At 30.5% G+C, this 24,768-nt stretch overlaps 4 protein-coding genes across 10 annotated transcripts; 3 read left to right on the forward strand and 1 right to left on the reverse strand.

Annotated features, from left to right (window-relative positions):
- Positions 1-857: 857 nt before the first annotated feature.
- Positions 858-5,284, forward strand: LOC105249299. Of its 5 annotated transcripts, XM_011254645.3 has the most exons (10): positions 858-959; positions 1,043-1,327; positions 1,871-1,976; positions 2,684-2,879; positions 3,046-3,231; positions 3,793-3,919; positions 4,065-4,337; positions 4,471-4,675; positions 4,764-4,906; positions 4,982-5,284. In XM_011254645.3, exons 2-10 carry the CDS (start codon positions 1,192-1,194, stop codon positions 5,185-5,187), a joined length of 1,578 nt encoding a protein of 525 aa, XP_011252947.1. In that variant the 5' UTR covers positions 858-959; positions 1,043-1,191; the 3' UTR covers positions 5,188-5,284. The 5 variants fall into 5 exon arrangements, with proteins under 5 accessions (XP_011252947.1, XP_019882497.1, XP_011252950.1 ...); XM_020026938.2 differs by having other exon boundaries at positions 858-1,327; positions 1,874-1,976; XM_011254648.3 differs by having other exon boundaries at positions 858-1,234.
- A 1,164-nt stretch (positions 5,285-6,448) lies between these two features.
- On the forward strand, positions 6,449-10,890 carry LOC105249301. 2 transcript variants are annotated; one of them, XM_011254655.3, is made up of 6 exons: positions 6,449-7,473; positions 7,723-7,848; positions 8,777-8,803; positions 9,483-9,550; positions 9,613-9,816; positions 10,318-10,890. In XM_011254655.3, the coding sequence occupies exons 1-6, from the start codon at positions 7,140-7,142 to the stop codon at positions 10,396-10,398; spliced, it is 840 nt and encodes a 279-aa protein (XP_011252957.1). In that variant the 5' UTR covers positions 6,449-7,139; the 3' UTR covers positions 10,399-10,890. The 2 variants fall into 2 exon arrangements, with proteins under 2 accessions (XP_011252957.1, XP_011252956.1); XM_011254654.3 differs by having other exon boundaries at positions 6,452-7,473; positions 8,762-8,803.
- A 114-nt stretch (positions 10,891-11,004) lies between these two features.
- On the reverse strand, positions 11,005-13,527 carry LOC105249303 (protein CNPPD1). 2 transcript variants are annotated; one of them, XM_025412110.1, is made up of 5 exons: positions 13,298-13,527; positions 12,959-13,058; positions 12,578-12,783; positions 12,344-12,472; positions 11,005-11,941 (listed from the first exon to the last, which is right to left on the reverse strand). In XM_025412110.1, exons 1-5 carry the CDS (start codon positions 13,340-13,342, stop codon positions 11,159-11,161), a joined length of 1,263 nt encoding a protein of 420 aa, XP_025267895.1. In that variant the 5' UTR covers positions 13,343-13,527; the 3' UTR covers positions 11,005-11,158. The 2 variants fall into 2 exon arrangements, with proteins under 2 accessions (XP_025267895.1, XP_011252962.1); XM_011254660.3 differs by having other exon boundaries at positions 12,959-13,052; positions 13,298-13,526.
- Positions 13,528-13,557: 30 nt separating this feature from the next.
- On the forward strand, positions 13,558-24,423 carry LOC105249302 (general transcription factor 3C polypeptide 1). Its single transcript, XM_011254656.3, has 14 exons — positions 13,558-13,838; positions 14,320-14,513; positions 15,003-15,897; positions 16,172-16,964; positions 17,173-18,046; positions 18,288-18,533; positions 18,604-18,879; positions 19,290-20,207; positions 20,642-21,638; positions 21,889-22,427; positions 22,549-23,258; positions 23,337-23,529; positions 23,775-23,871; positions 24,192-24,423. The coding sequence occupies exons 1-14, from the start codon at positions 13,763-13,765 to the stop codon at positions 24,311-24,313; spliced, it is 6,930 nt and encodes a 2,309-aa protein (XP_011252958.2). The 5' UTR covers positions 13,558-13,762; the 3' UTR covers positions 24,314-24,423.
- The last annotated feature ends 345 nt before the right edge of the window (positions 24,424-24,768 follow it).

Consider the following 24,768-nt stretch of genomic DNA (forward strand, 5'->3'; position numbering starts at 1 on the left):
TTTGCTGTAAAGACGTTGTCATAGCCACCCCAAATAGCACATGAAGCTTTATACATCAATTTTCGCGTATTTCGGGCGACCGGAGACAAGCGACCGAAGCATCAAAGACGATCGTCGGCCGTAATCGATAAGGTACCGTTCAGGAGGATCCCGACTAATCATGATTGAGCAGTAAGGCAGCCATATTAAAACGTAAGAAAACGTAAGAAATCGATTTCCTTACTGACTATGTTTTATTGCTTACGTATTTTTGTGTGCCAGGGCCCTTAGCGACGATTGTCACTATCGTTAACTATACTTATCGACAATTTTCGTTAAGTGCTATTCTGTACCGAAGTTATCGACATCTCTCGTTAAGTCAAATCGTTAAGTTCCAATCGAATGGTGCGCAAAAAAACTGTGCGCAAAAGAATTGTCCAATCGAACGGTGCGCAATCTTATGTGTCTAATAGCATGGTGCACAATTGCAACGTGTCCAATTGTACTGTGCGCTAATGAAGGCTTCTCGATATCATCACGTGTCCACATCACATGATCATTTGTTTCCCTTTCGTAGTACATAACATTTGGAGTCAACTTTTATGCACGATATATAACACGTCGTCTACAATGGCAGGAGGATTGGGTATGTTCGTTTTAGTTTCACTGCTGGACTAGTGCAATAAGTTAGAAAAAGACAAACATACTTTTTTTCACTCTAACTAATTGCACTAGTGCAGCAGTGCAGCTAAAACGAACAGACCCATTAATGAATTAAAGCTGTATCTTAAGGAATTGACCAATCACAGTCAAGCATTAAGAGAATACTCGACTGTGATTGGTCAATTTATTGAGTTACAGCTTTAATTCATTAATCCTACTGCCATTGTAGACGACGCTTAAGGAAGTTAGCAGTCTAGTGCAAAGCAGATCTCCGCCGCAAGCAACATACAACACCTTGAGGAGGGGATAACGGGAATGTGAGCGTAACGTACAGTGAGCTCGGAGAAGCGCCGAGCTTACACGTACGTTACGCTCACATCCCCGTTATCCCCTCCACAAGGTGTTGCATGTTGCTTGCGGCGGAGATCTGGCAGCTTTGGTCTAGTGTAATATAGATGTCTGTGGCCTACCATTACTGCTCGTCACGTCACTAGTGTTACCGAAGAAGAAACTCGTCACGAGGATTGCCTCACTTTTATTTCTTTCACCATGATGGCACGTGCGAAGCAAACCGCTCGCAAATCTACAGGAGGTAAGGCTCCGCGAAAACTGCTTCCTACTAAAGCGGCGAGGAAGAGCGGTCCAGCAAAAGATGGCGTCAAGAAGCCTCATCGTTATAGGCCCGGTAAGCTAAGGCCTGCGTATCGAGTTGTTGCAAGTCGCGTGTCGGTGTCGAAATGCAAGATGGGGCCTGAGCACAAAGATGTAACTATTTCCGACAAAGTCGTATGCGTAAGTCGGAGAAGTTAGTCAACGCACAAGGATTTTACGTAAACGTAGATATCGCATAACATGCAGTACAAGATACGGCCTACGTTTACGTAAAATCCTTGTGCGTTGACTAACGTCTTCGACTTACGTATACGACTTTGTCGGAAACGGTTACATCTTTGTGCTCAGTAACGGGATTCTCTAACGTCTTAGCGACGATTGTCGCTATCGCTAATTATCGATGTTTGTCGCTTGCGCGATCGAACGATGTCAACGCGGCGTGATTCTGTAACTAAGCCTTAACGATATCTATCGATGCAAGATTCGTTATCAGCGTATCTACAAAATTCGATAACGATTTGATAAATCTGACACATCCTTTGACTATATAATATAGTCAAAGGACACATCTAACAACATTGCAGTTTTTCGCTAGTAAAAATCTAATAACTTTCAGCAGAATTTATGAACGCAAGAGAACATAACCAAAATCGCACTCGGAACGCGGACTCTGTTTCAAGAGAGACATTAAAAAGAAGAAGGAATATAATGAATGTATTAATGTAAGTATTTATTCGAAATATGTTTTATACAGAAAATGAAAATGACACATATACCTTATGGAAAAATACTATTAGACTCACAAAGAAATAATTGGAAAACCATTCTAATCTAATATTGTACACCAGTGGTGTCAATTATTATTTGCAACTTTCGGCCGGATTTCTTAGCTCACGCCTACCGCTCTCTCCTTACCGCGGGCCTTAGCAACCGCGCCGATGAACACTCATAAGGAACGCGGCGGTAACCTTAGGCACGTGCGCGTCACAAATGTAAAGTGACAATCTGATAACAAAAAATTTATATAAAAAATAATATATAAAAAATTATATAAATAAATTATATAAATAATGATAATAATAAAATTATATAAAAAATTATATAAATAAATTATATAAATAATAATAATAAAATTATAATATATTTTATAATTTTATTATTATTATTTATATAATTTATTTCTGTAATTTTTTATATATTATTTTTTATATAATTTTATTATTATTATTTATTATTTATTATTATATATTATAGTTCGGCGCGGTTGCTAAGGCCCGTGCGGGAAGAACGGTAGGCGAGAGCTAAGAAATCCGGCCGAAAGCTGCAAATAATTGACAGCACTGTTGTACATTATTCATTCCAATAATTTTTTCACTAATTCAATAATATTTTTCCACAAGAACAAAATAATTATTTTATACTTTTATAGCAAAAAAACACGAAGTCCACGGACAACCTCCATTCAATATACGAAAATGTTGGATTTTCTTTCTTTAAATAAGGACCTCGCTAAAGGAAAATCTAATGTGTTATATGGAAAAGAAACAACAGAAGAAAAATGGGCAGAGATAACTGCAGCATTAAATAATATAGGACCGAAAAAAACTTCAAAACAATGGCAAGTAGTACGTATATACATATAATATACATACTTGATGCAAATAATATATGTACATATTATATGCGTGTATAATATATATTAAAAGTTGTGCATTTAATTTCAATTTGGATTTGGATATATATTTTTTTACGAATAGGAAAAAAATAAAAAGTAATTTTATATGTTAATAGGTATGGAGAGACATGAAAAGTCACGCTTTAAAGAAAGCACGCAATTTAAGAAAAGCTAAAAAGGCAAAAAAAATAATTAAGCATTCTTTAGAATTATCCGAAACGGAATTGCGGGTTTTTGAGATAGTCGACGAAAAATATATTGAAGAAAATAAAGATTGTGCCAAAAATATTCCGGAAGAGGAGGTATATACATTATAGTATATTTGTTATTGTCAATCTGATACACTATAGTATATTTGTTATTGTGAAACTAATTGTTTTAATTGTTTTGATTAATTATGAATACTCCATATATAATAATGTACAATGGACCATTATAAAACATATATATATATGTGTGTGTGTGTGTGTGTATACATATATATTTGTTTTATAATTGTTTATTGTGGAATTATTATATATGAAGTATTTATAATTAATTAAAACAATTAAAACAATTAATTTGGTAAAAACACATATATGTGTTTTCACGTGCATATGTGAGATTACTTAATATTAAACACAAGACTTATAAAATAGATTAGGTTAAATTGTTGAGACACCTCCTATTTAGACACAGTACAATTGGACACAACTGGCTTTGATTGGCTAATCGTGCTTGATTGTGCTGGTTACCTTAGGCATCGGTCGATATGATTGGCTGTGTCTAATCGTACTGTGTCTAATCAGGCAATCCTCAAATTGTTCTTATTACAAATTTAAAAAACAAATAAAATCGATTGTATAATGTATTTTATTGATTAGGAAAAATTCAAATGTGGATATTGTGGCTGGATTATTTGTTGTGATAAAGATGGACAAATTTCACATGGCTGTTTTAGAAACTGTAGAGAATTAATAATGGACAATGATAGAAAACTCTTTAAAAATGGTATGTATATATTTGTGTGTATAAGAGAAACAATATATTTAACAAATTTCATTTTTTTACAATTGTCATTCAATTTAATTAATGCTTAGAATATAATTATTAATATACGATATTTTTTACAAACATTTGAAACTAAATTATTTAGATTCTTTGGGAACACATTCCTATGTCGAGAGTGAGACTGAAACAGAAGATGAAAACAGCATTGCCTATATTGAAGAAAGCGTTGCTAATAAGAAAGAAAACATTGCTAAGAATTTTAAAGAATACACTAGCTATGATACAGAGAGGCTAGATGAAGACTTAATACGCGCAGTAAAGGAGAGACCAGCCTTATATAATTTTCGCATACCAGTAAAAGAGCGAGGGAGGGAACAAAAAGACTTTTTATGGCAAGAAGTCAGCGAATGTTTGAAAGGTAACATTTATATTTATTTATTTAGATGTTTATTTATTTGCAAAGTTTTCTATGTATATATAGATACACATCACACACACACACATATAAACAAGTATTACATACATATCTATTTTTTAATTGCGTGTCATAGGTTCATATACCGCTACTGAAGCAGAAAAGCGATGGAATTATCTAAAAGACTGCTATAGAAAAGTAAAAAATATTTTCGAGATTCTGTTAAAAAAAAATATACAAAAAAGTGGTATAGCTGGTATACTAAAAAATTATAAAATACAACCATTCTTTCGTCACTACAATGTAATGAATTTCTTAAATGATACATTGGAATATCGACAGTAAGTTCAAAAATAGTGTACCTTAAATACTTTACCTGATAATTATTATATATTATAATAATGTTTTTATTTATTACATTTATTTTAGAACCATAACATCTTTACAAAAATCGATATATGAAGAGGAGGCGTCCACTTCAAAGATCACATCAAAAAGCGACAACTTCAACATTGATAATGTTCTTACTTTTAATTCATCTCCAGTCTCTTCAACATCGCCGAAATCAAGAAGTATGAATTTTAGCGTTTATTGTGTGCAATTAACATTAACGAATGAATAATTAAATTATAATTTCTTTGTTTCAGAGAGGAAGAGGGTTGATGAATACGAAAAAGCATTTATTAATTCCTTAACACAAAGTACAGAATCAAATGCTATAAATGGATTCGTTTCACGTTTGGCAGAAGGTTTACACAGATTATCTTACAAATCACGATCTAAATTAGAAATAGAATTTTTGTCAAGATTGTATGAAGTTGAAAAAGAAGACGAAAGATACAAAAGAACATAAGAAGAAAATGTAATGACATAAAAAGAAAATACATGACAAAATGTAATGACAAATGTAATTACATAAGAACAAAATATATTAAGAAACTTGATTTTTATAATATAAAAAAGTTGATGCAATATGTTGCATATTCTGCATTTTCTGCAGTATTTATTTTTCATTTTTTGTTTTGTTTAATATTTTTATAAGATATTGGGAATATAAATTTACCATGCGACACTACCCACACGGAACAAAAACCTCTACTGGATGTCCACTAGACGTTTACCATGGAGATTCGAAACCTCCATTAGATATTCATGAAACGTCCCGTAAACATCTACTAGACATACACGGTTCCGCATTTCATACCTTCATTCGACATCCATTAGACATATTCATAGATGTCATATTTATGTTATATGGAGTAACTATAGATATTTTGTGGAGCTCTTATGGATGTCAGATATATGTTATGTGAAGTAATTATAGATATTTTGTGGAGCTCTTATGGATGTCAGATATACGTTATATGAAGTAATTATAGATGTATTGTGGAGCTCTTATGGATGTCAGATATACATTATATGGAGTAATTATATGCAGCTATGCAATTTTGTGTGATGGCCTTTAAAACTAAATACGAGAGAGATAGTGATCATAGCGGTAAACGAACGAACTAGCGATTATTGGTTTTACAGTGAAATTTACTGGTTTTACAATGAATTTTACTTTAACAATCGTTAAAGTCTGATCGCGAAAGTCATGTTAAAAATTTTAAAAGATTTTTTTATGGGATCGATATACTAACTAATGATATTACATAATAAAATATAATAAAATAATCGTCACTTCATGACTGAAAAATGACGTCAAAATAATGTTATATCAAAACGTCAATATAAAGTCATGTAACAAATTAGTCATTTTGACGACATATGACCAAAAATGACCAGTTTGGGTCAAAATGACGTGTGCTTGCTACCTGGGATATATCGATATTTTCATAAAAGTATATAAAGAGAAAAGATTATGCGTAAATAGACTCGATGCCGTGTTTCTCAGTACGAAAATTATGGGCGTAGCACAGACACGCACCAAGTGGAGACATTGGTCCATATTCTGAGTCCTCTTTTATCGATAAAAGGACTTTTAAAAGTGGCCAATCAGAAGGCTTATATGTCACTTTTAGAGGCACTTTTATCGATAAAAGAGGATTCAGAATATAGGCCATTATCGACAGTACGAGAAAATAGATGCGAGAAATAGTTCCAACTTTGAAAATGGGTGCGAGGGGCGTTTCAAGCAATTTCGTAAAAGGGCAACAAAACGTCGGCGTGGCCGCTCTCAGGTTTCTTTCTGGTGCGACAGAGTCACATTTTGCATTTTGGTTCTTAAAAATTTATAATAAATAAAATTCGCGAGATTCGTACTGCACCTGACCCGTTACTAGGCGCACGACTCAGCAATTTTATTTTGATATTTTATCCAAAAATTCGCTCTGTCGCACCCTGCAGATGATCCTACTGATTACAAGTATCATAATTTTAATATGATTCTCTCTATATTTTGGCCAAAATAGTGGATGTATGATTACCAATTTGAAAAAATGTATGTGGTCTCTCAGAAAAACATTACATTATATTTAAAGATGAGATTGTGTGTCACAGTCACGTGTCAATTATATATTCATAATAATAAAATTATTTATAATAGTAAAGACACAAATCTTTACGCACATGCGCAAAGATTTGTCCTTTCTATTCTTTACTACGTGTGGTTCGAATTTTGCGTTTGACGTCACCGTCTCGAAGACTCCCTCCGATATCATTGAATTCTTGAGTCTGTTTTTCGCGCTCGTATCTTTCTTCGAGATAATTTTCGAGAGGCTTTCTTCTCAAGATAACGTGCTACTCCAACAATTCGGCGATTAAACCGTCTTTAAGGCGTCGGAATTTTCGAATTTTGACAAGATGTGCGTATCGATGACAGCTTTTAGTCGGCGAGGATTTGTTTCGAGGGACATCGCACAATTTAATATTAAGCAATCGCATTATTCTAACAATCGTAACAAAACATTAATGAATAATGCATTGTCGCGATGTTGTCCGACGTCATCATACATCGTCGATATTCTGAGTAAAAAGTTCTCTTCCATGAAAACTCCAATCTCTTCTGAAACCATTCAAGCTTTGACGAAGCAACAAGCAAAAGAATTAACTTCGAAGATGACTTCGGAAGAACGTAAGCTGTTTTTGGCGGCATTGAATGAATGCAAATCAAAGGAAGAGAAAGCTGGCTATGAAGGTAAGCATATTGTGTGCTTTATAGAAACTGTAAGAAATTTATATTGCATAAATAAATGTGACTATTATAACATTAACAATATTATTTTATTAATATTTACTAATATGTTATTTTTGAGAATCAAGATTTGATAGAAAATTTCTCTTTTTAATTTATATTTTTCATAACAATATACACATATATATTATAATTCAAAAAAACTTGATTTTTTATTTATATATTTTATAATAAAGTTTTTGTTCTTTGTAGGTCAATTGGCAACTTTTCGATGGAGCAGCAAGCTTGGCAGACCTAGCAAAATACCATCATTAGGGGAGGTGGATCCTACAGGAACCTACTGCCCTATGCCAGATGACTGGTTAAATCGCAAGTATGGTAAGACTATTCCTATTTATTATTCAAATCATACATACTTCATTTGTCAAGACTATTGAAGAGGAAGGAAGTGCAGTTTTATATTAATATTTTTGATGCAGTGTGCAAAGTCCTTGCTACTTTCATAAAATGTTACAAACATTAACTTAGATTTATCATCTATAGATGTCGCAAAATAAAATTAACATCCTCGACTGTTATTTATCTTTGGATATAATGGAATCTTTTTCCTGCAATGCGATCTCCATGGATGTTATTCTGTAAGTTGAACTTTCCTCGTTCTTTCATTCTCCTTTCTTCTCTTTCTCTTTTTCTAATTACACTAACCTCTTGCGTACTTCTATTCTAACACTTTTCGGATGTTTCACGGTCAACCACAGTACCACAGTTAGGTAATACTTTGAACACTTTCTTCTGATCCTTTTTTTACAGTTTTCCTACTGTGGAAATTGGTTTATATTAAATTTTTTCTCTTACACATTTTATTTCTCAGTATCATAAAATTTCTAGTCTTAAAGTTTGCTCAAATTATTTTAAAATTATCCCACATTATGCACTTGTATCTCTATTATGCTAAAATGATTATATATATGTTAGTATATTTGTAGAAAAGTATAAGAATATTCTGTAATTGTGAAATCCTTTCTTCGTTTCTATATTCATTTTCCCTATAATAATCCTCATCAGAAATAACTGTTCAAAAATTTTCTCTTTCTATTTCTTAAGAAAATTTCCTCTTTTTTATTTGAAATATTTTCATCAAAAAATATATCAACTTTAAGTATAGAATTTTTGTATGTGAAGAGTAGAATACATTTGCCTTGTAGTATTTGATGCTTGCTAGTTTTATTAAACATATATAAATTTCTAGTTGAACAATTTTAGATTTATATTGTATTTTTTCTTATTGCAGTTGAAAACGTTCCAGAACCAACTACAAAAGATCTGATGTTAGGTATGAATTATTTTCTATGTCACAACTGTTTAATTATGTTTGCAAGCAAACAATAAGTTGCGTTTGTCTCTTACTTGTCTCTTGCTTGCTCTCATGCATGACATATGTTATAATAATATATAAATAATATTGTCCTATTTATAAAGATTGTATGTTAGTTACTATGTATATGATGACACAATGATTATATTATTCAGAAGCTGTATTGTTTTTGTATATAGATATATATTTGATAATTTATGTATTTTTAAAATTACAATTGAACACAAATGTCAGAATCTTTGAAATAAGTTTTAATATTTGATATTGAAAGAAGCCTATTATATATAAGAAGCCTATTAATTATTTTTATGTTACTTTAAGGACATAAATTTTGAAACAAAATAATTAATGAGATTTTACATTTTAAAAAAAGTCTATAAATAATAGATTAATTTAAAATACATTTTAAAAATATCTATAATATTACATACATATATTTTGCATTTGAAGCAAAAAGCTCTTAAAATACGACTTTTTAAAAAATATTTATATGTAATATTTGCATATCTATAATAATAATTTAGATTTCTATAGATAATTAAAGATAATTAAAGATATAATTAAAGATATAAATTTCATAGATAATTACAGATACAATTAAAGATATAAATCTCAGACAATTATTGTATTTTTGCAGTCGCAATTGCGAACGCAATTCCATTCGTTGGATTTGGTTTTCTTGACAACTTCATCATGATTGTTGCTGTATGTATCTTATAGATTTTCATTAGTTTATTGCGTACCGATTTTTAAGATGAATGTTTCAGGGTGATCAAATCGAGCTGATATTGAATGCAAGGTTTCCAATCTCGACTATGGCAGCGGCCGCGTTGGGCAACACAGTGTCCGATATTATTGGAATAGGATCGGTGCATTATGTTGAGATGTTCGCCCAGAGAGTCGGTTTTAAAGCACCCAAATTGACATTAGCACAACTGAATCTACCCAGGACACGGATAGCTGCAAACTTGGTATGATTTCTTTATCATATGCTATTAAATTATTATTGTCTGATATAGTGATATATAAAAATTTATTTTATACATTATTTATTGAAATTTTAATAATAATAATAATATATATATATATATATATATATATATATATATATATATATATATACATATATATATCTCTGTGCGTGTGTGTATAAGTACATATAAAAAAATACAAAGTAATTATATATATATATAAAATAATTCGCAACACATATACACAAACATACACATACAAAATAAATTCTATATAGTCATATATTTCCTAAGGAACTTGTTTCTATAGTATGCATACTGTTTTAAAAATTTACATTATAAATTCTTAAGAAAAATAGTTACAGTATGAGATATTGAGACATTATAATTATTCTTGTACAAAGAAATTTCGAAAAAATTCGAAAGAAATTTAAAATAACTTTTATGTATTTTTTTACGAAATTATTTATAACGTAATTGCAATTTTTTTATTTAATACAGGGTCGAGTCGTTGGAGTTACGATTGGATGTCTCCTTGGTATGACGCCTATACCGATGGCCGCGCTTTTTCGCAGTAGCTGAATTACTTGAAAAACGACTGAGAAACGAAGATTAAGTTAATTAACACATGGGACCGTAAACATCTCACTTAAGCACTTTGCTTTAAAAAGGCCTATAAATTTCTATAATTTTAAAGTTTAATTGCCGCAATAACACAATTTGTCCCAACAAATACATAGGATGTTAATAGATAGATTATATAGAGAACACAAAGTTCGTAAAAAAAGCGTGTAATATAATAATTTTTCTTTTTTAACTACTAAAACAATATATTGGTACATATGGTACTTTATTGACATTTTAATCCAGTATTAAGTAAATCTATTAAGTAAAAAACAAGTAAGAAAGAAACATTGATTTTTATTATTTTATAGAAATGAAATTAAAAAAAAAAGGAATAGTTTAATAGCTTCTAAAAGAATGTTGATCAAACACACATTTTTGTTCATTCATTCGTACATTTATTTGATGTAATATCAATTGAATGTAGAGAGAATGTAAGAGGCTATTAAACTATTCCTTTTTTTTTTTTAATTTCATTCCTATAAAATAATAGAAATCAATATTTCTTTCTTACTTGTTTTTTAATATAATATTTGATGTCACAATAGAAATACACACACAATGTTCTCTTTTGTAGTATGTAATATTTATTTGGAATATTTATTTGGAAAAACATTTGTTAGTATCGAACGTTACATTACAAAAAGTTAGTACAAAAAATAGATATATCTATGTTTTGTGAAAGAGACTGTTTAATGGACAAAGCGTTATCAGGAAGCTAATAGTAAATATTTAAAGACATCGATGATTGAACGACTTTCATAATAGAATTGACCCGACCGTTTCCAACTATCAATTTAATCGAGACTATAATGTTTCCTAATGCTTCCTTCCAATTCACATTGCGACGATAGTCTTCTGGTGCAAAATTTTTCATTTTGTCTATCTTTTCCATCTTCCTTATTTTCATAGCTTGCGTTGAATTAAATGAAAATTTAGCGTTAGTAATGTACAATTTCTTAGTGGAATTCGTAAACTCGAAATCATTCTCTAAGATGCAATACTCAGGCAGCCAAGTCATCATGGAATTAAGCCACCACTGCCAGCCAGTTATGTCATCATCATTATCGGTTTTTATAAAATAATCAACATTCTCGTCCTGGATCAACGAACTGGATATCGAAAGATTGTCGTTCCTGATTTCCTGGGATTGTGTATTTATAGATACATCAATTAAATCGGTCGACATGAAATTCGTTTGCAGATTCGCAGATTGTTTCGGACTTAGTGACGTTCCGGGTAAACAACTTTGTACAATAAAATGGCCAATCAGAGTGGATCCCACGAGAGTTATTAAACCAGCGGCATAGGTCGCCAAGCAGATTGAAGAGACGTTTATCAGGGTTTGTGCAATTGCAATCAATTGAACAGAATTTAGTAGACAATTTAACTCCGTATATGAGCACCATCCACGTTTTTGTACTTCTCGATATGCTACATCTTTTTCTAATCGTTGCAATTTTTCCCAAAAGTCTTGATGCTGCACTAATACTGTCCAATCCTGTTATATGAAAAATGGAATATTCTTTTAGTAACTATTTCAATTAAAGTTATGATTATGGTAGACAATTTTTTATTAAGGTGATAAATTTGATTATGAATAATATTTGTTGATTTTTGTTTTTTAACATATAGTTTTAAAAAACTTATTTAATTATAAAACACTTTAATACAAATCAATTTTATCACATAAAAACAATTATAAATCAGAAACAATTAAATTAAAGAAATATCAAATGTCAAGTCATGATTAAAACAAAATTTAATTATAATTAATTTTATAAAATATCATTCGAGATTTTTTACAAAAACTTAATATTTATAATTTTAGCTATAATTTTGTAATACATATGTAATAATATATATCATAGTCTGAAAACGATATATAATATGATGTGCTTACAATTGCAGCCAGAAAATCTTTTTCCAGTTTATTCATCCGAGATATAGTCACTTGTCCTGAATTTGCCCATTCCTTGTTAAAAACTTCATCTTCTTCACCATCATCATGCAAAAATTTACTGGCTACCATCTAATAATTTTGGTAAAAAGTCATTTATATAATATTGTAACTATGCCAATTATTTTTAAAATCTAACTATAATTGCAATAGTTGTAACGATGAAAAAATAATCACCAAAGAAACTAAGAATAGCTCAGATGGTGCTACTTGCTGAAGATACTCTGGATTACAATTCTTTAGTCTCTCAATATATAATAGAGCTAGTACAAGCGAGCAAGGAGAAACACAGGCATTTCTAGATATTCTGCTTGCTTCCTCCACGTCAAGTTTTTCTAACGTATGACCACTCTTTGCTTCTGTAAAAATCTCAGCTGCCAATTCTAAAAACATAAAAATTCATTTTTACTTTTTTAAATTAATAAGTTTATTTTTATGCATAATATTGCAAACCAAATATTATACAACAAAATAAAGTACAGATATATATAAATCATGTGTGATTAATAGGTCATGACTAATAAATTATGAGTTTTTACAATTCAATATTATACTAACCAGTAACTGGTAAACTTAGGCAATTAATTTTTGGTAATTTAGAATAGTACAATGATTTCCTTATGCGTTTCAAAAATTCGTTATGTTCCAGATCCTGTAACAGAATAAGCGAAACATATCCAAAAAAATTCAATTCATCAATGAATAATACTAAAAAAAGTGCAATAACATGTTTTCATCTAATAATGTAAATGTTTTTCAAAAAATTCGATTTTAAAAATGCTTGCGATTTATGAAAATGCTTTTAAAAATAAATTGTTTTAAAAGGATATTTTAAATTTTCATTATAATATGTGTGTATATGTGGAAATATTTATAAAGTTGCATATGGTCACTTACCATTGAGTTTACTGGCCCGTTCATGTCTCGCCAGCTGTTCGTCATTGTTAAGTATTCGCGTTCATATATATCACACACCTAAATCTGTAATATTTAATATTTAATAATGACACAAAAACGCTATTGTGTGAGGCAATCACTTCATTGATATGATAAATTTTATAAGAAACCAAAAAATTATGTCAGCTGTATCTTCAGATCGTGTAACGTGCTTGACGTGCTTACGATAATTTAGGTTGGAACAAAAAAAAAACATAGATTCAGCAGAGCCAATCGTTGAATTGTCGTTCTGCAATACTGGAAATTAATTGGCTGGATCTAAAAGTAAGAACCAATCGATTGCTCTTTGACATATAGGCTTTCAACATGGCTTCTTGCATACGTTGAAAATACAAACAAAACGAGCAGTCTCGTGCCGAACATATTAAACTTTTCAAGAAGAAAATTTGTAGTTCCTATGTAAAGATGACCTCGTTTAATTTAATGGAATCAATTATCGATGAGGTTGCTTTGGAAGGATTAGATGGCATTACTTTACAAGGTTAACAATTATTCAATCTCATTACTTTCTATCGTAAAAAGTTTCTAGAATTATATGTAACAAATATTTTATAATAATTAAAATATTTCTGTAAAATAATATATTTTTGTTATACAGAGAAAATAATTATATATATATATATATATATATATATATATATAATTTAGATCTGATTGTACCATAATTATTTTGACTTTAAACGAGACTTAATATATAAAATAATATATAATATATGTGTCTGTTTTTATTTATTTAGAAAGAAAAATAAAGATATATACATATTTAAGTCCTAAATTCAAAATAATGTTGATGCAATCTTAGTTATGATGCCTCAGTTATTTTTTGAAGTTATATATCTTATTGATTTACATAATAGTTAGTTTTGATATTTAAATATTCTTTTTCTTCTATTGTATTTTAATTTTTTCTCTAAATTAGGGATAATTTTAGTAGTCTATATGTCTTTGTGTTTTCTCTTTAGCATTATGGATAAGATTAGCAAACAGATTTCATGATCCATTGCCACTACCTAAATCTTTAATGGAACAAGTATGGTCAATCATTAAAAAAGTGAAAGACTTTTCATTTTATGAATTGGAAACGCCAAGAGAACCACTGGTGATATTTGATCGTTATGAATTTGTAGATCCTTGCCTAGGTATTATACTTGAGCCAGTGAGTATGATACATTAATTTATTATGTTTATATATATATAATGTTTTTAGAGAATAGTTTACAGTTTTTAATAGTTAAAGTTTTAGTTTAATAGTTTAAGTTTTTAATGTTAAAAAGTTTACTTTTAAATCAAATTAATTAAGATCACTAATAATATTTAATAAAAAAGATTTCAATAAACATTATGTTTAAGTTTAGTCATTTTTTGACAAGGTTAATAATTAAATTGAGCTTTATTAAAGAGATTTTCATATATTTTATAGACATTTTACTAAGTCATTTAAATATAATTTTAAGTGATTGATAAGAGATTTATTGAAAAAAGTTGTTTTTTTTAAATCTAGTTAAGTCTAAAAATTAAAAATAAATTAAAAATAGATTTTTAAGTCAAATTGTATTTAAAAATTTTTCTCAATTGTTAATTTGTAATTTAAACAAATTCTAAAAAAATTTTCCTTAGATTTTTTATTTTTCTATACATTTTTTAGCCAAATGTTCCACCAGATATTTATCCTCACTGTCCTATTCAAGATCCTAAGGCAGGTGTGAGAGGATCTTGTTCTACATATTATACAAGAAAGGATATCAAAAATAATGTGAAGAATGCAGATCTAGATGAAGTAACAGAAAAATATGGATTAAGTTTGGTGATTGTAGCATCTCAATTGATCAGAACACGGGCTTTGATAAGTGTTGATGTGAGTCCAACATTGGAACTGACAATCATGCATTATTGCTTTTTAGAAAGAGTAGGAAGAGCTCGTTATCATGGTGAAGTTACTCAAGGCAAGCTTAGTTTAGCAGCACTCAAAGAGGATCCAAAAACTTTGTTCTATCATCGAAAATTTCTGCTACATCACAAATTAATTACAAAGCAAATTCACCATCAGAAAACTTCCAGCCATACTGGTAGTAGTAGCCTCTTGCATCTACCACGTTTTTACGTAGAACGAAAACCAAAAATGATTTACTTAGCAGAACAGGTACTTGATATTCTAAGATCCAAAGAAAATGGTGTAGCTGAGTATGACGAGATTAAGAGGAAACTTGGAATTGAAAATTCTATCAAAAAGTTGTTTAGAAATTCTTTTTTTCAAAAAATTGCGAAGACGGACATTTGTGTGCCATATAGAACTTTGTATCCTAACGCGGAGCCTAACGAATGGCGACAAAAACAGGATCCTTCAAAAGAGAAAAAGATTAGAGTGGTACAACTATTATATCCAGATATCGATATTGTAGATGTAACATGGAACAAATATGAGAAAGACGATGATGAAGATGTCATTGATATGGATGTTTCCAATCATAAAGTCAATGTTCCTTACTTGAAGCAAGCAAATGCTATTATCGAAGCGAGTCAACTAGAAGGTGTATCTCAAGGTAAAGTTTAAAGTTTCTTTGTAATTATCTTAGAATCTTACTGTCCAAAGCATTAATTTGAAATCTATATATTTATATATATGTATCATATGTTTTCTCTAAAAATCATTTTATCTTTACAAAATTAAGAAGCTTTTTGAAAATACATGCATTTTGTGAATTATAAATACTATGGAGTGAATTAAAAACAATTATTTTCTTATCAAGATAGAAATAACTTTTAATTATAAGTGATTGAAAATTAAAAATTTGAATAAAACATCTCTTTTTTTAGCTTATTTGGGAAAAGAGATGGGTCTCACTAAATTACAATCTAGAACATTTTTAAGAAATATGGTAAAGATGGGAATTATTGCAAAGTATATGAACGACATGGGTCGACAAAGAATTACAAAATATGTGTCAAAGAAATTTGAGAAAGGCAGCAAGATGAGTAAGCAATTTAATAAGGAGATACACAAGATTAAGGAGCTGACTAAGAGGATCACCAGTGACAGTGATTTAAAAAACAAAGCGACCTTGCAAGTGGAAGATGAAAAGTCTTCCATAAATAATGATGATAAACATGATCAGACAATAAACAATGATAATAAAGATGATCAGACAATAAATAATGATGATAAAGATGATCAGACGAGTCAAAGATCAGATCATCAAGTGAATCAAACCAATATTGATGCACCGATTGTTAATGAAAGTGAAGAGAAAAATAAAGATATAGATTGTATTAAAAAAAACATAGAATTGAAAAATTATACCATTAACAGAATTATGCACAAGTATCAATTGTCAATATCAAAATATAAATCTAAATATAAGCGCACATCGCAGTCCTTATTAGTAAAGATGAAGAATTCTAATATTAATGTGAAAAAACAAAAAGTGAAACCTAATATTTCATCTATGCAGCAAATTGCGAATGCCAAGGCTACATCATTTTATAATAGCATAAAGACGAATCTGACAGCACAAAAACCTGTTCATACAGAGAAAGGAGTTAATGAAGTTTTTGGTTTTATGGAAGCTGTACAAAACAGTGAAAAAAATACATCTAATATTACATACAGGTATGTAGAAATTTAATATCTCATTTTTATCAAATAAATTCAGTTAATCATATAAATTTAGTTATATTTTTTTAATAGTATACAATTTATCTCTATGTACAAATACTTTTTTGGATATTTTTTTTTATAATTTTTTAAAAATATTTTTTAGATTTCTTTACTATATTTTTTCATATTATTTATTAAATATTTTTTATAATTGTTTCAGATTACTGAGGCGCGCTAACATGATCATCGAGGCAGTGAAGGAGCATCAAGTGATCGATGATATATCGAAACTTACGAAAATGATTTGCGAGGAAGAGGATAAAGAAGGTTATGATGTTAAAATCGACAAGAAATCTCTCATAAGATTATTGCAAAAACTTGCCAAGGATAACTTGGTAAAGAATATCAAGTTAACTTTGAGCGCGAACGGAAGAACCGAAAGAAACATGATGTTTATTTGCGATCCAAATATCGATACTGATCACACCGTAATTAAATCGGCCGTCGAGCAAGCGAAGGTCAAGTTTTGTTTAACATCGTCATCTCAGAAGGCGAAAAAAGCGAATAGGCAGGATAAAGAAGATAAGACTAAAGAAAATATAGTGGACAAGCCATCAGATTCTAGGGAGCAATTACAAGAACTTAACAGGACAATATCAAAAAATACATTATTTTCTGTGAAATACAAGTCTGATGCTAAAGCTGGCAAACAATATGGTCTCAGTCCAAAGTTTATCAGGATGCAGACAATGCACATTTTGCTGTTTTATTTAGTATATGACCATCCTGGCATACCAAAGTTATCTCAGCAGGAACAGATAGAAATTCTTAAATCTAATGATTATGAAATTGATGATAATCTCATTCAGGAGTTTAGCACCATTTATAACATTGAAGTAGGCTGGAAAATGTTTGTCCCACCTTTGCCTAAACATAGCGGATGGCCCGAAGGTTGGGCGCTGATGTGCGATGTTCTACTGGGGCTGCCTTTGTCGATTTTCGTTAAGGTGCATAACATCACCTTCATAATACCCGAGTTGGAGCACTATTTGAATCATCCGATCAGGAAGCATTACCTTGTCAAGAATCTTCCGGTAAGTTAGAAAGAGAGAGAGAGAGAGAGAAAGAATTTAGGGATGTATTATAGTATCACTAAAAATTAAGAAAAGATTTTAATAGCCGGTTCTGGACAGTTAATTATGATTCTGCTAGTGATTTTGCGAATCAACTGACAGTACGATTAGATTTTTCAAAGTCAAAATTATAAGCTATTCTGTTAATGCTCTTATGATATGAATTTGTTTATATTAAGAATGCTTTCTTTTTTGTATTCAGGTTACAATACGGAATACTCTCTTACATGCGCGGAAATATATATTTAATATCCATGAAACTGTAACCAGATTATGTTACATCGGCCTGGTGCAGTTTGGTCCACAGCGACTGAAGGATAAAGATCAAGTATTCATCTATCTGAATCGATACACAGAATTGATGGATACAACCTCTTCGGCGCCGAACTATCATAAGATCGAAGACAAGATATATCCGGTCACTAAATACTTTTTCGACCGTATGCAGGTATTATTTATTAATAACTATTATTATAGAAATTTAGAAATTTATTAACGCAATTGAGATGTCTTCATAGGTCGTTGAGAAATATTGGTACGATATGTGGACTATTTGTGTTAATACACCTCTTGGCGATAGAGCGCCCGTACACGGTAAGGATATCCTAGTCGAGGATCTGAACAAAAAAACTGCCATGATAGAAGCGATTGTAGCACGTACTTCAAAGCAGACCAAGGAAATGGATACAGGTGCGGTTCCCGGAGATCGTAAAGGAGCGGCTGGTATCGATTCAGCTTTTTTCGCACATTTAAAACGTAGTTGGAATAGGCCAGTTAGTTCTACTAATCGACAGGTAAGTAAATGAAGCAGTTATGTAGAGTGAAAAATAATTGTTCTATAAAAAGATAAAGTAAAATATTTGTTATATTTTGACATTTTTGATTTATTAGATTTTTATTACACACGCACACACACACACACACACACACACATATATATATACACATACATATACATACATTTAATATGAAAGACAATTCCTAATATTAATTTAATATCTCAGATAATGTAGATATTATCATTCACAAATTTTCATTTAGTTTTACTTAGTACAGATAAATTTCTTTAGATTTGTAGATTTATATGATATTAAAATATCCTCAGTATACAGATTAAATCGTATCTCAATTAACGTTTTTTTATATTGTGATAATTGACGTTATATGAAATATCATTACATTGTAAATTAATTATTGTTATCAGGCCTCCAAGAATCATGAAAAATTCGGTCAACGAGATCTGCATCTTTCAAAGATTCAAACAAAGCCGGTTAAGTATACGGAATATGATGGTCTTAAAAAGATTTCTGGACCACCACCGCCTACTATTAGCGCGACCGAACTACGGAAAAAGATGTACGATCACTTTAACGGGCGGAAGAACGAGGCTTTGCCGTCACAACAATCGACCAAGCAAAAATGTATTGTACGACGAGTGGAGCCACGCAAAAAAAGCACTCGGCGTCATAAGTACGACGAGTCTGATTATCAAGCGCTGCAACGGATGCCCAAGTTACGTGCGGATTGGGAATCGCACGAGGATAACATTCTGTTAGTGTGTAAGGTAGCGGCAACGTATTTATCATCGAATCCGCGCAAGCAGCTCATCGACTTCATAGCAGTGCGAGATGTACTGTGCACATTTTCCTACAACTCAGACAACAAAACCTCCTGTGCTTGTCAACGCCGATTAACGTATATGCTGAGACAGCCGCGTACAGTGAATAGCATCGCACTAGGCGTCGAGGAGATTAAACAAGATCTGTTTGTCGATAGACGATATGGTAGCACGATGGAGAGATTAAAAAATGAATGCGTGAGTTCAGCGGACTATAAGAATCGAATCACGGAGATTTTCAAAGAGCTTGTCGGCTATATCATTAAAAAGTATTACGATATTACGGAGATTAATCCAAAGAAACATATAGCGATGCCGAGGACTGCGCAAGAATTTAATCTTCTTTTCGAGTTGATTTATCCAGCAAAGCCGCATCATAATCAGGGATTTACAAAGGATGTGCGAAGTACAAATGATATTCATGCAGCGACTATCAATTCTCTCATACATAGTTCTATGTGTTGCAAAAAAGATAGACGCACCTGGGCTTATCAACTTTTCAAAGTATGGCTAATTAATATGAAAGATACTCTGTGAAACATAATATATGTAAAGCTTGGACATTAAACTCTAACTAAATTGTTGATTAAATGTTCGATGAATAGAGAATCAACATTTGATTTGTTAGAAATTTTTAATTTTTTAATCTTTATTTTGTTTTAATATTATTTTCTTTTTTCACCTTTTTGTATGATTTATTGCTCATTTTTAGATATAATTTATTTACACAACATATATATTTTATATATATATATATATATATATATATATATATATATGTAATTAACTTGTGTATCAATCTTATATGTTTTTGCTTTAATTTTTTGAAATTGTCAATAAGAATATAAAATATTTTTTGATTACATCATTTATAAGAAAAGATAAAAACTTTCTTTCAATACTTAATAAATTAAGTTAATAAATTTTTTTCATTAAAGGTATACCAACGATATCCGGACATTCTATTAAGACAGGCGATGAATAAGATCAGATCAGACCAGATGGTAACAGTGAAGAAACACCATTTGGCATCTGTTAAGAAGTTCGGCAATTATATGCCGACGAGCAGCTCACAGTATCAGCTAAGCATCAATTACATTCACAAACTCCAAACTAAGTGGCCTTACGAAATGTTTAAAAAATCTTACGATGTTTTTACAAAGTTGCTACAATGGTATTCAGAGCACAAAAATGTCCCTTCACAGCAACAGGAGGAAATATTGAATGGTATTGAGATTCTGCCAGTTTCCTGCGGCATAGTCACTGTCATACATGACTTGCTAGGACGCAATCAAATTGACTTTGACATAGAGATGCCTGAACAGATTATTACGTTGGACGCAAGATATCAAGGCAAGGACGAGTCTTTTAGGGTTGAGCAAAGATACCAGGATATTTTGACGAGGCTCTATCGCTTCAAGTTCGAAAACGTTGACGCTCAAAATGCTGAATTTTTCGAATCTGAAATGGAATCTTCGAAAGATTCTTCAACAAGGAAAAGACCAATTGAAAACGATGATTATGAAAAACTGGCAAAAATCGCTCGTAGGGATGAGGAATGTAATGAAAGAAAACCAGAGGAAGAATTTGAACAAAATAAAATGTTAATTGTAACAGAAAGCGGATCAGTCGATGAAAGCATCGGAAATTTGAATTTAAAGGATCATTCTAGTGTCCATAAGCAAAATGAGAAAAAAATACATCGTTCAAAAAAGAGATTTATCGATATTGAAGACGAATCTATGGACTACGAAGAGTCATTTTTGAAAAGAGCAAGATTAAACTCTGAGAATTCGACAGATATGGAGGATATAGAAAAAGACGAAGAATTAAATTTATGCGAGAATCTTGAAAGCATTAGAAAGATATCTTCAAAGAAAACTCTCGAATCTCTTGAACCATTGAGAGAATTAAAAAACCAAGTAAGAGAAGAAGGTATGTCATATTTTTTTTATCCTTAGAGAAAAATATTAGCTAAAAATTAAAGATTTATTCTCTCTATATGATTTAATGTTCTAATTCGATTATTTATAACAAGTCTGATAATTTTTTCCCACACTTAAACAAATTAACTTATAGATTTATAGTTTATATGTAACATTAGATCATACTGTGACTTTTCATCAAATTTTAAAGTTAATTTAAAATACTTTGTAAATATGTCATTTTACTTGTAAATTACCAGCTCTTTCGACGCAGCCAAGCACAACGACCAACGTGGCAGTTCCTCGACGTGTCAACGAGATTATCAAGAATGTACCATCCGAAACAAGCTACTTTAGTCCTTTCAGTAAGCTTAATGATACAAATGACATTGAGAAGAAATACACGAGGATAGCTATGTTGGGAATGAGAGAAGGGATTACAGAAGCTGACAGTCATCACGCACATGAATACTTTGTAGTTAATAGTTTCAAGATGTTCTATAGCTTGGAGACATCATCATTGGCAACATCATCTGCATCATCAAACGAAATTGAAAATTTCAAAAATTATTCAATACCTAGCCAGCTCATACCACTGAGAATCGATGCTGTAAATGATCTTCTCAATAAACTGAATAGGACTGCAATTTTTCCAAAGAGCGGTATCTCTTATACAGACTATAAGGATGAAATAATGACGAAGAAGAAAAAAATACCAGTTGAATGGAAATACGTCGACGCAGTGTGCGAATTTGTTCGAGAGAAGAAAGAAGTCGGCGCTTGTTCACAGGAATTACAGGTAATTGAGTTTTGATGTACTAATTATTTTACTTTAAAATTAACAATCTTTTTCTAAAACTATTTTACTGATTTAATTATTATTTACAAGTTGCATTTTACTAGTTTTTTTATTTGTCTAGGATAAATTCTTCGATAAGCAAGGAACGAATTTGTACAAAGCTGTTTCGCTTTTAATGGAAAATCATATATTTTTACGCTCTGGTGTTACCAATCCACGCTACATTCATCATCGTTACGTGGATTCTTGGCTAATTCATTCCTGCAAAATATATCGTCTTGAGCAGGAGTCTGTAGTGCCGTTTAAGGATAGCATATATGCCAAAATGCAACAGGGAGAGACAGTAAAGACAAATATTGAAATTAACGCGAAACAGAATAAAGAAGATACAGAAATAGATAGTGCGATACCATCAACATCATCGGATAGTCAAGGAAAGAACGTAGAAGAAGTCGAGGAAAAGAAAGACGAGAAAGCGGATAATGGCTTAAATAATGAGGATGAGGAAAAGGAAGATAGCGAGATCAACGAAGAGACACATGGAAAAAGAATGCAAATAACGTGTTTACTTCCGCAAAGGGATGTGTACAAATCTGTGGCACAATTAGATAGTGCGATACCATCAACATCATCGGATAGTCAAGGAAAGAAAGTAGAAGAAGTCGAGGAAAAGAAAGACGAGAAAATGGATAATGGCTTAAGTAATGAGGATGAGAAAAAGGAAGACAGCGAGATCAACGAAGAGACACATGGAAAAAGAATGCATAAGCAAAGAACGTGTTTACTTCCGCAAAGGGATGTATACAAATCTGCGCAACAATTAGATTTCACGTATGTATTAAGAAAAAAAAAAATTCTTATATGTAAGAAACTTCAAAAACAATACTGATAAGAATCATTTTCTTTTAGTACGACCGAGGAAATAAAAGTGGTGATAAAACCTTGGATTCGCGTAGACGGCGTATTGAATCGCAAAGTGCTAGATCGAATGTTAGGTGCAGTTATGAATTATTGTTTACTTCATCCCGGACTTACCATGGAAAAGGTGCAAAGTAGATTCATCCCAGTCTTACAACCCTTTCATACGCGTGAATTAGTTGAGGTTCGTTATTAATTATTTATATATTTGTTTTCAAAAGCTTTGTTTACAGAGTGAGTTTATGTATAATAATTATACTGGATATAGATATAAATAAATCTTTTGCAACTATTTGATAAAGTTATTCAAAAAATTTGATATTCTTTTAAAAAATATATATTTTTTATCATTAACATTATTGTTGTTAATTTAATATGCTATTATCTAACATAATAGATTTATTTTCATTGAAAATAATTTTTTTGCAGATATTGATTAAACTGGATTGTTTAGAGAGCAAGCATTTGAAGAAAACGCGCGTTACTGTATTTTCTCAGCCATCTGCGATTAAAATTAATAATATAAGTATGTGATACTTTTTTTGTTTTTCTATTATTATTAAAGTTGAAAATTCTTTGATATTTAAAAACTATTATGTTGGTTTTATATGATTTTTATATTTATTTCAAAATGAAGTGAATGATATATTCTTCTATGAGTTTCATTATATATTAAATTTTTTATTTTTTTAAAAAGAAATGAGAGAGCAGAATTCTATAAAATCAATTTTCGATTAAAATGAAATTAATTTATAATTTTTATTCTTTGAAAGAACATATTTCATTTTTATTCATTAACTTTCAATTTATCATGATATATGTTTAACTAATTATGTTTTTTTAAAGCTGCGGATATCATTGATTGGTTTGCTGAAGATGAGATAGTACTCGAGCCAGCTGTAGATGCTGTTATAAAATTCAGCATATTCTTAAGTACGAGATTATATAGTACAGATTTTATACCATAATTAGACATATGTATTTTATAGAGTATAAAGAACGCTTCATCAAGGCACACATATAATATATGTATGTACACTTTATAATGTATATACATGCTTTATTGATAAAATAACAATACAATAAATAGAAAATAAGATAACTATCACATAACTTCATATTGTGTAGATAAATTTGTTCTATTATTAATATATTGATTAATAATTAATGTAAATTTTATATTAATAATTAATTAAAAATTTTTATAGATAATTTTACAGATATGATAGATATACTTGACATTGTATAGCTTGTACTAGTGTTACACAATATAGAAAGAGATAAATTTGATACAAATCAGTGCAAATTTTGAAATTCTAAATTCTAAGAAAATATATATATACATTATTATTAATATAAATAATAAATATTAGTTCGAATTAATATAAATAAAGTTGTCACGACAAAAGATAAGTTTTTTGAT

Source organism: Camponotus floridanus, unplaced genomic scaffold, assembly GCF_003227725.1.
Source record: "Camponotus floridanus strain SB8 unplaced genomic scaffold, Cflo_v7.5 scaffold48, whole genome shotgun sequence".
Classification (NCBI taxonomy): Eukaryota; Metazoa; Arthropoda; class Insecta; order Hymenoptera; family Formicidae; genus Camponotus; species Camponotus floridanus.